The 16,881-nt window shown below is 42.7% G+C and overlaps 1 protein-coding gene across 2 annotated transcripts in view; it reads left to right on the top strand.

The window, feature by feature from the left end:
• The window catches only part of unm_sa1614 (un-named sa1614), a 112,896-nt gene that overhangs the window by 48,043 nt on the left and 47,972 nt on the right, over positions 1-16,881 (top strand). For both annotated transcript variants that reach the window (XM_045705329.1, XM_045705330.1), the window contains 2 exons: positions 3,013-3,128; positions 15,943-16,010. In XM_045705329.1, coding sequence (XP_045561285.1) covers positions 3,013-3,128; positions 15,943-16,010 — 184 coding nt within the window. The remainder of the gene's footprint in view (positions 1-3,012; positions 3,129-15,942; positions 16,011-16,881) is intronic.

Raw genomic sequence — 16,881 nt, forward strand, 5'->3', positions numbered from 1 at the left:
CTGTAATATCTTATGTGTCACCGAGTCGTGCCTGAACGACGACATTAATAACATTAGGTCAGGACCCTAATCTGGATGCTTATAAGTAATCCCATTACGACCTCCATCAACCCATCAAACAGGCAAAGCGTCAATACAGGACTAAGATTGAATCCTACTCTGACGCACGATGGATGTGGCAGGGCTTGCAAACTATCACGGATTACAAAGGGGTACACAGCCTTGAGCATGCTTACTTGTTTCAAGCATAGTCCCTCGTGCCCAAAAACACCAAGGTATCCTCCCTAAATGACTATCGCCCCGTAGCACTCACATCTATAGCCATGAAATGGTTTGAAAGGCTGGTCATGGCTCACATCAACACCATCATCCCAGGGACCCTGGACCCACTTCAATTTGCATATCGCCCAAACAGAACCACAGATGATGCAATCTTAATAGCACTTCACAGTGCCCTCACCCACCTGGGCAAAATTAATATCTATGTAAGAATGCTGTTCAGCAAGACAAAGGAGCTGATCGTGGACTACAGGAAATGGATGGGCGGGCACGCCGCCATCCACATCAATGGGGCTGTAGTGGATTGGGTCGAGAGCTTCAAGTTCCTTGGTGTCCACATCACTAAGGAATTAACCTGGTCCACACACACCCACAGTTGTGAAGAGGGCACGACAGCGCTTCTTCCCCCCTCAGGAGGCTGAAAAGATTTGGCATGGACTGTCAGATCCTAAGAAGGTTCTACAGCTGCACCATTGAGAGCATCTTGACTGGCTCCATTACCGCACCCGACTGCAAGCCACTACAGAGGGTGTTGATTGTGGCCCAGTACATCACTGGACCTCTATACCAGGCGGTGTCTGAGGAAAGATAAACAAATGGTCAAAGATTCCAGTCACCCAAACCATAGACTTTTCTCTCTGCTACCACACAGCATGCAGTACCAGTGCACCAAGTTTGGAACCAACAGGACCCTGAACAGCTTTTACCCCCAAGCCATAAGACTGCCATAGATAATCCAATGGCTACCCGGACTACCTGCATTGACCCCTTTTCAACTACCTCTCTTGCACTGACTATGCACACACACCGGACTCTACCCAAAAACTCACACATACTTACACTGACACCCCAACACACACACACACACACTACATATTTTTTTGTAAATATACACTGAACAAAAATATAAATGCAACATGTAAAGTGTTGGTCCCATGTTTCACGAGCTGAAATAAAAAATCCCAGAAATGTTCCATTGTTATTATTATTTCTTTAAAATGTTGTGTACACATTTGTTTACATCCCTGTTAGTGAGCATTTCTCCTTTGCCAAGATAATCCATTCACATGATAGGTGTGGCATATCAGGAAGCTGATTAAACCGCATAATCATTACACAGGTGCACCTTGTGCTAGGGACAATAAAAAGCCACTTTAAATTGTGCAATTTTGTCATAAAACAACCACCAACCCTAATTGGAGTAAACTAATGGACAACATTACTTAGGTGTCTACTTCCAGCTTATGCGTACTATATACATTTTAAGGACAGTATATTTTATATTAGTTATCTTTTGTTTGTTTTTTGTCCCAGCCTCCATCTATCTCTGAAGACCATCCAGTTATGATTTCTAGCAGCCATATAGACTACATGACCAAAAGTATGTGGACACCTGCTCATCGAACATCTCATTTCAAAATCATGGGCATTAATATGGAGTTGGTCCCCCCCTTTGTTGCTATAACTGGTGTAAGGATTTCCACTCGATTTTGGAACATTGCTGCGGGGACTTGCCGCAAGAGCATTAGTGAGGTTGAGCATTGATGTTGGGCGATTAGGCCTGGCTCTCAGTCGGCGTTCCAATTCATCCCAAAGGTGTTCATTGGGGTTGAGGTCAGGGCCCTGTGCAGGCCAGCCAAATTCTTCCACACCGATCTCGACAAACCATTTCTGTATGGACCTTACTTTGTGCACAGGGGCATTGTCATGCTGAAACGGGAAAGGGCCTTCCCCAAACTGTTGCCACAAAGTTGGAAGCACAGAATCGTCTAGAATGTCATTGTATGCCGTAGCATTAAGATTTCCCTTCACTGGAACTTAGGGGCCTAGCCCGAACCATGAAAATCTGCCCCAGACCATTATTCCTCCTCCACCGAACTTTACACTTGGCACTATGCATTCGGGCAGATAGCGTTCTCCTGGGGTGTCCACATACTTTTGTATGTGTGTATATATAGTGTATTTTCCACAGTGCTGTGATGTTTCACAAAAGTTCTGAATGTTTCTATTCTCATAGTTTCAACAGATTGTAAATTAAAGATAGAAATTTTTTGATAAGAGTATTATTATATTATTGATCGATTTAACTATGACATTTCAAATTCACCTGGCAGTGCTATTTTCAGAGTTAACACCAAGTAAATATTGCAATTTTTTTGCCACCTGTGACCAAAAACAAGCAACATATGGGCAGTTCCAAAACAAGTGATCTAATGATTGTCTCTTCGCAGCTAAATCTACATTATATTGGTTGCAAGGATTAAATGTCAGTTGGCATTTAGAGGTCTGAGCATAGCTGTGCATTTAGAGGTCTAGACAACAGGTGCGGTGGGGAGGGGGAGGGAGAGGGAGTGAGTTGGTCAAAAACAGCAGGTTCGGGACCAGGTATCACATCTGGTGAACAGGTCAGGGTTCCATAGCCCCAGGCAGAACAAGAGTCATCAGGTCAGGTAGCCAGGTAGGCATTGGCTCAGGACGAGCGAGAGAGAAATACTTAAGTTCACACAGGACACCAGATGAGACTGGCGCATAGATTAGATTTACTGTATGTCTTCTAAGTTATGGGACCATGTCAAGGATGTTAGCCAAACATGCCGAGTAGATGGTTGTTATTCATCATGGATTTGTCAGACAGTGGCTCCTGTGTTCTTCTTAGTCAGTCTAACATGTCAAAGGTTTATATCCCAGTGTATTGTATGAGTGTAACTGTGTTGTGTTTTGATTTTGTTACAGCAACAATCTGGATGTCCAGACTGCCAGGGGAAACAGTGCGTTGCATTACTGTTGTCTGCACAACAGAACAGAGTGTCTTAAACTGCTTCTCCGAGCCAAGGCCAACATACATAACAGTGAGTGTTATGAGTAGTCCCTTGCTAAAGACCAGGCCTGCACCCTAGTGGTCCTCTCCTGCGATCAGAAATGCCTTCTCTGTTCAATGTCTATCCATGTTCCATCCATGCTGCTCTGTGTGAGGAATAATTCACTTTGACTGTAGTCAATGTCATGCATTGATGTCAATGGAACTAAGTAATTTTTGAATTTTTTTACACTGAATTCATCTTCTCTTAATTGATCTTTTTAAAAAGCCTCAAGGTTTTTATTTAACATTTTAAGGTCCCTTTTAGATGAGCCCTGTATAACACAATACACACCAAAATACAATATACACGTCAAACTACACATTCATATACAATACACAAAAAGCAAAACACAATCATAAAAAACAGACACATTCTTTAGTAAAAAGGTCCCCGAACAACCATTTGAAATGCCCTAGAGGCACAAATATTTCCAATTTTAAAGTGTATTGTAGAAATTTAAAGGCTGACTATACCACTCACGTCGCGTGCGTGAGCGTTGCAAAATACATTTAGAAATCTATATTATTCAATTATTGTACCCACACTGCTCGCGCGCACCAACGAGCTTCTGCGTTGCCAAGGGCTAAAATAGAAGTCAGTTCTATTTGTGTCGCATTTCGCGCTGCAAGTCCCGCTTCTCCCATCTCCTCATTGGATAATAGAAGCAGGTACCCACGTGCCATCACCTCATTGGTTATACCCACGTGGGTGACTGAAAGATGAACGAGGTCTGTGGCGGTAATGAACCTAATTTATGAAAGTTGCCAATCGCAATATAAAGTCCAGAGAATAAAAAGCCTGAAAGGAGGAGAGATGACTAGAAACAATTTGGTTGACTGTTTTTATGTGTGGATTAATTGTCAGAGTAGAGGACCTTGTAAAATAACAACTCAATGTTTATATCCCAGGACAAATTAGCTAGCAACAGCAAGCTATTTAAATAGGACAAATTAGCTAGCAAGTGCAAGCTAGCTAGCTAAATTGCCATAAATGTATAATGTTTTTCGACCTGTCCCCAAATTTAATGTAATTGGTCCAGAGTTTGTTTTGATATTTTAACCTGTGTGTCATGATTGCGTTTTGGTGTTGGGGGACACAATACATTTATGCACGATAGCGCACGACCGATTTGGGTTCCGTGTCACTCTGTAGACACCAAAGGAGTCTCCAGAGTTAACCAACCCTGTGAACAGGTTTGATAACTTGTCATTTTAAAGTCAGAAGTTTGTGGAGCAGGGCTTTGTAATCTATGTGACTTCAAAGAGGTCCAACCAACCTTTGGTAAAGAATACAGTGACGAGTAATAAAACTGTCTCTTGTGATAAAACCAAGGGCGCTATGAAAAAGTGCATCCAAGGGTTTAAGAGTAGAGGCAGCTGCACTTTGATAAATAGTATCACCATAATCAAGAACAGGTAGAAAGGTTGACTGCACAATCTGCTTCCTGCTGACTAGAGAGAGACCAGATCTTTTTCTATAAAAAAGAAGGCCCACGTTAAATCTTAGTTTATTAACAAGCTCAGTCGTATGTTTTTTAAAAAACGATAAATACCAAGGTATTTGCATGCAGCAACTTAACTTGTTCGATTATTTAACCATCCGATGAGTAAAGAGAATGCAATTGAGACAATCTTACTAGAACTTGAAAACATGTATTTTGCCCATATTAAGTACGAGTTTTAAATCAGTAAGGACTTCCTGCACAACTGCAAAATCGGACTGTAGTCTTGTCACAGCCAGGTCAGCAGATGGGGCAATTGCGTACATAATAGTATCAGCCGCATTTAGATTATATATTTATTTTTACAGATTGACCAATAACATTTATATAAATAATGAAAAGAACAGGTTCTAGTATCGAACCCTGCGGAACACCTTTGTGCTTCAAGAAATTCTGGCTTAACCCCACCAATCACGATGACCTGAGTTCTGCCACTAAGATAATCATGAAACCATGAACATGTGTCAGAGCTCAGGCCTATCGAGGACAACTTATTTAGTAAAATGTTAAACAGTATCAAAAGATTTTGACAGGTCCACAAACAAAGCAGCACATTTCATTTTAGTGTCTAAAGCTTTGAGAAGATCATTAACAACTAAAGTGATTTCTGTAATAGTGCTATGCCTAGGCCTAAACCCTGATTGGCCTACATTCAAAATACATTTCTCAGATAAAAAAGAGTAAAGCTGTACATTAACCAAGGATTCAGGAATCTTAGCTAGACAAGGAAGCCTTGAAATGGGTCTGTAATTAAGATCACTACTCTCCCCGCCCTTATGAAATTGCAGCACGAGCTCATGAATGTGGGTTATTGAGCCCACAATGAATGGGCGCTGCACACTTCAGCAAACATGGATCCAATTGGTCAGCCCTGTGGATTTCTTGTTGTCTAATGCTAGCAAAGCATCCAGGACTTTTTTCTTCTGTAAATAGCCTAAAATAACAGCTTTGAAAAGCATTTATCTTATCATTCAGCAAGTTTCCCCTATCAAAATCCAGCCCGGTATCATTGTGAATAGACTTGGAAGTTATTTCAAAGAGGGAGCTCGCTGAAATAAAATGGTGATTAAATACATCAATGATAGCAATTTTTTGTGTCTGAATTAATGTCTTGTGGCAGAGAGGAGGAAGTAGAACCCTTTAGGGATTTGACAGTTTTCCAGAATTTTGCCGGGTTCCCATTACAATCCGAAAGAGCGGTTACATAATCAGATTTAGCCTTTCTGATTTCTAACACAATGATTCCTCAATTGCTTAAACGCTTGCTAGTCCAGACCTAATCCTGTGTTCCTGGCCTTGACCCAAGCATCATCTCTTTTATGAATGACTTCTGATAATTCCGGAGAGTACCATGCATTCGATCTACCTTTAACCCTTCATTTTTTTGAAGGGAGCATAATTATCCACAATAGCATAGAAAACATCTGCAAAAAGGCTGAATGCTAAATCTGGTTCAGGGATAGCTGAAATACAATCCGGGTCATTAAAAAAAGATAATGTAAAAAAAAAAAAAGCCTGTTCGCTGAAGTTTTTATAGTTCCTCTTTGTGATGACACAAGGCTCTCTGACACAAACAACTGGTCAATGGTCACTAATATCTTGGGCGAGGAAACCAGTAGAAACATATTTCTCTGGTGTATTTGTTAAAACAAGATAAATCAGAGTTGACTTTGAAGGCTCTTTAATGTTGGGCTGTGTCTGAAATGCTCTATCTGAAATTCCTTATCTATGAAGCCCTGTCTGAAATGCCCTAAAGGCATTTGGAGATCATTCCACACGTAAGGTGCAAAAAATCTGAATGCAGATCTACCCTCAGTGGAATCGAAGGGATCTCCAGCGTCCGCCATCCCTGTTATCGGGTCTGGTGACTCGTCTATCTGTAATTTAACAATGGAGTAAGGTATGGCGGAAGTTTGCAGAAGATGGCCTTATAAATGAAAAGAGAGCAGTGATCTACGAGACTTGAGAGGGCCGAACCTAACAAAATGGCACTGATAGACATGGTCGCCCTGTTTATGGCTCCTAAGCAACTTTGCAGTATTTCGTTTTTTGTGTGTTATTTCTCACATTATTAGCTCAGAACGTCCTTTGCACTATTACTTACAGCCAGAAAGAACTTTTGGAGATGAGAGCGGCTGTAACTCCCCAGAATTTCTACAAGAAATACGACTTTCCTGAATTGGACCCTTTATTCGTACACCCCCCCCACCCCCGCATGCTCCAAGACTCTGATTCAGGAGGCGTGCATCCCATTCAACGCTTACCAGTATATTACTCGCTAATGTTCAGGCCCTGGACAATAAAGTAGACAAGCTCAAGGTGAGAATCTCCTTCGAGAGACATCATGGACTGTAACATACAATCGTGGCCAAAAGTTTTGAGAATGACAGTCTGCTGCCTCAGTGTCAGATGTTACTATGGAATACTGAAGTATAATTACAAGCATTTCATAAGTGTCAAAGGCTTTTATGGACAATTACATGAAGTTGATGCAAAGAGTCAATATTTGCAATGTTGACCCTTCTTTTTCAAGACCTCTGCAATCCGCCCTGGCATGCTGTCAATTAACTTCTGGGCCACATCCTGACTGATGGCAGCCCATTCTTGCATAATCAATGCTTGGAGTTTGTCAGAATTTGTGGGTTTTTGTTTGTCCACCTGCCTCTTGAGGATTGACCATAAGTTGTCAATGGGATTAAGGTCTGGGGAGTTTCCTGGCCATGGACCCAAAATATCGATGTTTTGTTCCCGAGCCACGGAGTTATCACTTTTGCCTTATGGAAAGGTGCTCCATCATGCTGGAAAAGGCATTGTTCATCACCAAACTGTTCCTGGATGGTTGGGAGAAGTTGCTCTCGGAGGATGTGTTGGTACCATTCTTTATTCATGGCTGTGTTCTTAGGCAGAATTGTGAGTAAGGCCACTCCCTTGGCTGAGAAGCAACCCCACACATGAATGGTCTCAGGATGCTTTACTGTTGGCATGACACAGGACTGATGGTAGCGCTCACCTTGTCTTCTCCGGACAAGCTTTTTTCCAGATGCCCCAAATATCAGAGAAAATGACTTTACCCCAGTCCTCAGCAGTCCAATCCCTGTACCTTTTGCAGAATATCAGTCTGTCCCTGATGTTTTTCCTGGAGAGAAGTGGCTTCTTTGCTGCCCTTCTTGACACAAGGCCATCCTCCAAAAGTCTTCGCCTCACTGTGCATGCAGATGCACTCACACATGCCTGCTGCCATTCCTGAGCAAGCTCTATACTGGTGGTGCTCGGAGCCCGCAGCTGAATCAACTTTAGGAGACGGTCCTGGCGCTTGCTGGACTTTCTTGGGTGCCCTGAAGCCTTCTTCACAACAATTGAACCGCTCTCCTTGAAGTTCTTGATGATCCGATAAATGGTTGATTTAGGTGCAATCTTACTGGCAGCAATATCCTTGCCTGTGAATCCCTTTTTGTGCAAAGCAATGATGACGGCACATGTTTCCTTGCAGGTAGCCATGTTTAACAGAGGAACAACAATGATTCCAAATACCACCCTCCTTTTGAAGCTTCAAGTCTGTTATTCGAACTCAATCAGCATGACCGAGTGATCTCCAGCCTTGTCCTCGTCAACACTCACACCTGTGTTAACGAGAGAATCACTGACATGATGTCAGCTGGTCCTTTTGTGGCAGGGCTGAAATGCAGTGGAAATGGTTTTTGGGGGATTCAGTTCATTTGCAAGGCAAAGAGGGACTTTGCAATTAATTGCAATTTATCTGATCACTCTTCATATATTTGTGTCATTCTCAAAACTTTTGGCCACGACTGTACTCTGTTTCATGGAATCATGTCTCTCTCTCCGGATATAATTCCCCGTCCATACAGCCAGCTGGGTTCTCAGTATATTGCGCAGACAGGAATTAAGAATCCTCTGGGAAAAAGAAAGGGGGAGGTATGTTTGATGATTATCTACTCATGGCGTGATTGCCGTTACGTACAGGAAGGCCCTTCTGTCATCCTGACGATGACCGAAGAGAATTCTCTAAAGAGGTAATGTAGTTGCCATTTGATTGTGAGGTATTCTTAGTCGGGTGAACAAAAAGACTTGAGTTCCTTTACTCTGTTGTGTATGTTCCCCCTCAAGCCGATACCATGATGGCTCTCAAGGAACTACACTGGACTTTGTGCAAACTGGAAACAGCATATCCTAAGGCCGCATTTATTGTAGGTGGGGACTATAATAAAACAAATCTTAGGAAAACGCTACCGTAGAGTTATCAACACATTTCCTGCACCGCTTGTGCATCAAAAACTCTTGACCATTGCTACTCTCCCTTCCGGAACGGCTACAAGGCCTTCCCCTGCCCTCCCTTCTGCAAATCCGACCACGACTCCATCTTGCTCATACCGTCCTATAGGCAGAAACTCAAACAGGATGTACCCATGACTAGAACCATTCAATGCTGGTCTGACCAATCGGAATCCACCCTTCAAGATCGTTTTCATCACGTGGACTAGAAAATGTTCCGGAACGCCTCAGACAATAATAATCGATTTATACGCTGACTCGGTGAGTGAGTCTAAGGAATTGCATTGGAGATGATGTACTCACTGTGACTATTAAAACCTACCCCAACCAGAAACTGTTGATAGACAGCGGCATTTACACAATATTGAAAGCGCAAACCACCGTATTCAACCATGAAAAGAGGTTGGGGAATATGGCCGAATATAAACAGTCGTTTTTCCCTCTGCAAGGCAATCAATCAAGCGAAATGCTGTATAGGGACAAAATGGAGTCGCAATTCAACTGCCCAGACACGAGACGTATGTGGCAGGGTCTACAGGCAATTACGGACTACAAAAAGAAAACCAGCCACGTCACAGACACTGACGTCTTGCTCCCAGACACATTAAACACCTTTGCCCGCTTTGAGGATAATACAGTGACACCGACGCGGCTCGCTACCAAGGACTGCGGTTCCCCTCTCTCCTTCTCCGTGGCGAGTAATTTAAACGGTTAACCTTGAAGCTCCCAAGATACTGTTCTCTCACTACATCTTACCTGCCACCCTAGACCCACTTCAGTTTGCATACCGCCCCAACAGGTCCACAGATGATGCAATCGCCATCACACTGCACACTGCCCACTGCCCTATCCCATCTGGACAAGAGGAATACCTATGTAAGAATGCTGTTCATTGACTACAGCTCAGCATTCAACACCATAGTACCCTCCAAGCTCATCATGAAGCTTGACCCCGCCCTGTGCAATTGGGTCCTGGACTTCCTGACAGGCCGCCCCCAGGTGTTGAAGGTAGGAAACATCTCCACTTTGCTGATCCGAAACACTGGGGCCCCACAAGAGTGCATGCTCAGCCCCCTCCTGTACTCCCTGTTCACCCATGACTGTGTGGCCGTGCACGCCGCCAACTCAATCAAGTTTGCAGATGACACAACATTAATGGGCTTGATTACCAACAACGACGAGACAGCCTACAGGGAGGAGGTGAGAGCACTCGGAGTGTGGTGTCAGAAAAACGACCTCTCACTCAACGTCCACAAAACAAAGGATATGATCGTGGACTTCAGGAAACAGCAGAGGGAGCACGCCCCTATCCAAATCGACGGGACAGTAGTGGAGAAGGTGGAAAGTTCCTCGGCGTACACCAGGGACAAACTCAAATGGTCCACCCACACAGTCGGCGTGGTGAAAAAGCGCAACAGAGCCTCTTCAACCTCAGGAGGCTGAAGAAATTTGGCTTGTCACCTAAAACCCTCACAAACATTTACAGATGCACAATCGAGAGCATCCTGTTGGCCTGTATCACCGCCTGGTACAGCATCTTCTCAAAAACATACGTTTGTCTAGCTGTGTCCAGTCCAGGTGGTGCTTGCACAACATCAATTCACCTCCCAAGTTTAGATAAGAAGAATAACCTAATGCAATGAAAATGATATTCACCTGATGTGCAGGTACTGCTTGAACTGTGGCAGCGGCCTGAAGTACGGAGTCAGGTGTTGTTGCCAGCCATAGTTTTCAACCAGCACCGAACTATCCTCCAGTCCAACCAGCTGTGGGATGTTGACCCCTGTCACAGTGCTGTCCTTCACAACACCAGCAATCTCTGACCAAGTGTTCACTGGTATTTCTGAAGCGCAGCTTGATGAGGCCAAAGCACCAGTCAGGGGGAAGTGAAGGTCGAGACTGGTGGAGCTCGTGCATGATGGTCTGCCAGGCACAATACCAGAGCACAAACCACTACAGTTACGAGGAGTTAAAAAGTAGATGGGACCTGGCCGCATAAGGTCATAAGGATAGTGCACCTGCAAACAACAAAATAACATTAAGTTAATGAAAAGAAAATGTAATGTAAAACATAATATTCTTTTATGCATCATTATCATGTAAGTTTCACTTAACTACAAATGTGCAGACCAGCAGCACTACATACAGAAACATCATCGTGTAAACTGGAAGTTAAAATGATAACACACAGCCCGACTACACATACCTCTGGAAAATACAGAAATAATGTGAGATCAATAAAAGTAGCGCCAATCATGTTGGAGGTCAATTAAATAATGAAAACGTGTTGTTTATTCTTTACATACCAAGTGTTGTCATCAAATTCCTTGTAGAGACGCCACACTGCTGCTTTTGTCACTTGGATGGCAGCAGCTTTCTACCAAAGTGTTTGTGTCCTGGGTGGCGTCCTGGTAATACTACTGCATTTTCCTCTGCATAGTTGTTGAAGTTCACCACTAGCTGCAAGTCCTCATGCTTCAGGTGTAACTGGTGCTTGCTTGGACCAGCTCTCTTTTTGATGGGAGGCATGAGACCATACTCCTTGTGTGACTGGTGAAGGAGAGTCAGGCGTGTTCTACTGATGCTGAAAGACAAATTCCACATTATTATTCAATAGATTGCCTTAATCACCATCAGACACACCTGGCTAACTTGATGGGTCATGTAATCATCTGGCGAAGTGGAGTCTTTTGTTTAGACATGTAGCTAAACAATGAACCATAATCCTAATCCATAGAGTAATACCAATACAAACCGATTGTCATAGCTAGCTAAAGTTAACCAAATATATTCAATGTTAACTGACTAACATTAGGCTATAACTAGCAATGCGTGATGGCATTCTGAGAACATTACGTTTATGATCTGTGTGTAGTAATGTTAGCTAGCGAGCCAGCCATTTTACACCAGCTAGCTAGCTAATAGTAAGCTTTAACTTGCAATGAAAACAACTTTCTGACAAAATTAGAAACGTATAATATCTGTAGCTGGACTCTTACCAGTATACATGGATGAATGCTTCACAGCAGACTGCAACCCCTTTCATTAAATAAGACGTTGTTTCCGTTTTGTTTGTACAGCTTGCTTGGCCTGTTGTTGTGTCAAGTCAATCTGGGTCACACTGACCGTGTGCAATACCGTAAGAATAATTGTAAGTTTTAACCCCCACCCAAACTCTGACCATTTTACTTGCCCTAGCAGAGCTGTTTTCATGTTATCCAGAGCGTTGGTGACTGTAACTGTGCCTCTGGCAACAATTTAATTATGCTTTTTTGCCGACATTTACTAACACAGGCCATATTCAACCGGTGATGAGTGTTTGAAAAGTCATCAGTTATTCTGCCCTCTGGCACGCTCAGACGAGAGTGCTCTGAAACAGTTGTTGCAGTGATGTTCTATTGAAATGGATACTTGCATAGTTGAGTCTATTTGTTACATTTTACTATGCAATACATAAAAAAGCCACATTAGACAGGATTACCTACACAAACTGACCAGCTCAAATAGACAGAAGTGTGCTATATGGCAGTCCAATCCAAACTCATCTCTCGGCATGTCCAGCCCACTCATTATCTCAGCCAATCATGGGTAGCGAAAGGTTGCTGACATTTTCTGTGGCTAAACCAACTGGGCTCGTAATTTAACAATTTTATTTGTATTTACAGATGGCATACAAGTTTGTTATGAAGGCACATGTTCGAGAAGGCATTTCTGCCCCAAAAAACATTTTGATAAAAAATAGTTTACGTTCAAACGGCTCTCCTTTAAAGTAGTGACCCGCGACACATGCCTAGTTTCCTGAAATGGGTCACCAATGTGAGAATGCTTTTCATTTATTACAGCTCAGTGTTCAACACCATAGTGCCCACAAAGCTCATCACTAAGCTAAGGACCCTGGGACTAAACACCTCCCTTTACAACTGGATCCTGGACTTCCTGACGGACCTCCCCCAGGTAGTAGGTGTAGGCAACAACACATCTTCCACACTCACGACGCAAGAAGTGGTAGTCCTGATCACCAACAATGATAAGACTGCCTATAGGGAGGAGGTCAGAGACCTGGCAGTGTGGTGCCAGGACAACAACCTCTCCCTCAGTGTGAGCAAGACAAAGGAGCTGATCTTGGACTACAGGAAAAGGAGGGTCAATCAGGCCCCCATTAACCCACTCCACTACAGCCCGATCGATGTTAAGATTTTCAAGTTCCTTGGTGTCCACATCACCAACAAACTATCATGGTCCAAACACACCAAGACCGTCGTGAAGAGGGCAGAGACTGAAAAGATTTGGCATGGGTCCCCAGATCCTCAAAAGGTTCTACAGCTGCACCATCAAGAGCACCCTGACCGGTTGCAACACCTCCTGGTATGGCAACTGCTCGGCATCCGACCATAAGGAGCCACAGAGGGTAGTGCATACAACCCAATACATCACTGTGCCCAAGTTTCCTGCCATCCAGGACCTATATACTAGGCGGTGTCCAGAGGAAGGCCCATAAAATTGTCAGACTCCAGTCACCAAAGTCATAGACTGTTCTCTCTGCTACTGTACGGCAAGTGGTTCCGGAGCGCCGGGTCCAAAAGGCTCCTTAACAGCTTCTACACCCAAGCCATAAGACAATTAATAAAATTGCCACCGGACTATTTACGTTGACCCCCTGTGTATAGCCTCGTTATTGTTATGTAATCTTATTGTGTTTTATTTTATATTTTACTTTAGTTTACTTAGAAAATATTTTCTTAACTCTATTTCTTGAACTGCATTGTTGGTTAACCTCTTACATCTAGACGTTCCGCTAGCGGAACACCTGCTCCAATATCAAATGATAGGCGTGGCGCGAATTACAAATTCCTCAAAAATACAAAAACTTCAATTTTTCAAACATATGACTATTTCACAGCATTTTAAAGACAAGACTCTCCGAATATCTAACCACACTGTCCGATTTCAAAAAGGCTTTACAGCGAAAGCAAAACATTAGATTATGTCAGCAGAGTACCCAGCCAGAAATAATCTGCCTGGACACCCATTTTTCAAGCTAGCATATAATGTCACAAAAACCCAGAAGACAGCTAAATGCAGCACTAACCTTTGATGATCTTCATCAGATGACACACCTAGGACATTATGTTATACAATACATGCATGTTTTGTTCAATCAAGTTCATATTTATATCAAAAAACAGCTTTTTACATTAGCATGTGACGTTCAGAACTAGCATACCCCCCGCAAACTTCCGTGGAATTTACTAACAATTTACTAAATTACTCACGATAAACGTTCACAAAAAGCATAACAATTATTTTAAGAATTATAGATACAGAACTCCTCTATGCACTCGATATGTCCGATTTTAAAATAGCTTTTTGGTGAAATCACATTTTGCAATATTCTAAGTACATAGCCCAGCCATCACGGGCTAGCTATTTAGACACCCGGCAAGTTTAGCCTTCACCAAATTCAGATTTACTATAACAAAAATGTTATTACCTTTGTTGTCTTCGTCAGAATGCACTCCCAGGACTGCTACTTCAATAACAAATGTTGGTTTGGTCCCAAATAATCCATCGTTATATCCGAATAGCGGCGTTTTGTTCGTGCGTTCCAGAAACTATCCGAAATGGTAAATCAGGGTCGTGCGCATGGCGCAATTCGTGACAAAAAAATTCTAAATATTCCATTACTGTACTTCGAAGCACGTCAAACGCTGTTTAAAATCAATTGTTATGCAATTTATCTCGTAAAAAAGCGATAATATTCCGACCGGGAATCTCCTTTTCGGCAAACAGAGGAAAAATCACAAAGACGGGGGGCGGCCAGTGCACGCGCCTAAGCCCACAGTCCCTTGATCGGCCACTTGAGAAAGGCGATAATGTGTTTCAGCCTGGGGCTGGAATGATGACATTCAGGTTTTTCCCGGGCTCTGAGCGCACATGGAAGACGTAGGAAGTGTCACGTTAGATTCCTGTAAAGGAATCTCTCAGGTTTTGACCTGCCATTTGAGTTCTGTTATACTCACAGACACCATTCAAACAGTTTTAGAAACTTTGGAGTGTTTTCTATCCAAAGCCAATAATTATATGCATATTCTAGTTACTGGGCAGGAGTAGTAACCAGATTAAATCGGGTACGTTTTTTATCCAGCCGTGAAAATACTGCCCCCTAGCCATAACAGGTTAAGGGCTTGTAAGTAAGCATTTCATGGTAAGGTCTACCTGTTGTATTTGGCGCATGTGACAAAATGTGATTTGATGGATATCTCATTGGAGTGTGTTAAGTCTCTATATCCACTTTTTGTTGCATTTTCATTTCGAGAGGTCAATGGAGATTCTTTATTTTTCTGCCTTGGGTTTCTCAATGAAGAGCAGCATCAAATCCAAAGAGCATTTATTCAAGACATGTTTTCATTTGCGCAAAAACTCTTCATAATTTGAGCCAAAAGCTGGGGCTTTGTGAATCCGTAAACACCTCTGTATGTGTTTCTAAGTCAATAGTATGTCTAGGAGCTCAATACTCATATTTTTTTGTGGATTCTGCACATTCAGGTACTTGTGCCAAGTCATTGAACAGGGAGTGCGGTAGGAGAATGTTTTGTGCTTATTAATCAGTAAAGGATAAAGGTTCTGAGCGTTCTGACGTACTAGCTCTGATTTCAGCAAACTAAGTCATTCTTCATTAATTAAAGTATATTCCAACAATAGTGGTAGATCCTCCTTTATGGTTAGTCAGAAATTGTGAGCGGCGTCAGGCCAGATGGACTGCCAAAATGCCAATAAATAGGTACGCGTTCAGGTGGGCCTTCAGCAAACAAAAGAAAGGAGGGGTGCTCAACAACAACTGACAAAAATCATGAGAATGGCTTACCAAGAAAAAACTGTATTGCATTGTTGTGTTGTGCCACATGACAATGAAGGCTTCATATATTGTGGCTCTCCATACAAGTGGTTGTTGTGCCAGCCATTAATGCTTGATGATGATCCCAGCTGTGCTCTTTGTTGTTTCTCTCTCAGAGAATGAGGTGGGTGAGACTGGGCTGGATATTGCTAGCAGATTAAAGAACACGCACTGTGAGGAGCTGGTGAGTCCACCCTGACTACAGCTGACTCACAACTACACTGTTCAAGGACTAGGCGCTTTGAGTAATTAACTAAACCTCATTATTCATAGCCGGCAGCACCTCCTTGTCAATATATATTTTTTCTCCTTAGTCTGTGGACACCAAAGGAATCTTGATTTATTTTGTATTGATAGATTGATTTCCATAGCGTAGACAAAAAATGTATAAATTGCTTTGTGCAGAGGCAGTGAAGGTTCCAGTCCAAATTCATGCTATCACCAATGTGATATATATATTTATATATACACTGTGTGCACAATTATTAGGCAAGTCAGTATTTTGACCATATCATCATTATGCATATTTCCGAACTCCAAGAATGCTTATTGGATTTAAGCATATCAGGTGATGTGTATTTGTGTAATGAGGGAGGGTGTGGCCTAAGGAGATCAACACCCTATATCAAGGTGTGTATAATTATATCGCAGCTTCTTTTCCTCAGGCAAAATTGGCCAAAAAATAGATTTAACTGACTCTGAAAAGTCAAAAATTGTAAAAAGTATTTCAGAAGAATGCAGCACTCTTGAAATTGCTAAGATATTGGGGCGTGATCACAGAACCATCAAACGTTGTGTTGCAAATAGTCAACAGGGTCGCAAGAACCGTGTTGAGAAAAAAAGACGCAAATTAACTGCCAAAGATTTGAGAAGAATCAAACGTGAAGCTACCAGGAACCCATTATCCTCCAGTGCTGTCATATTCCAGAACTGCAACCTACCTGGAGTGCCCAGAAGTACAAGGTGTTCAGTGCTCAGAGACATGGCCAAGGTAAGGACGGCTGAAACCCGACCACCACTGAACAAGACACATAAGTCGAAACGTCAAGACTGGG

Source organism: Salmo salar, chromosome ssa22 (assembly GCF_905237065.1).
Source record: "Salmo salar chromosome ssa22, Ssal_v3.1, whole genome shotgun sequence".
NCBI classification, from domain to species: domain Eukaryota; kingdom Metazoa; phylum Chordata; class Actinopteri; order Salmoniformes; family Salmonidae; genus Salmo; species Salmo salar.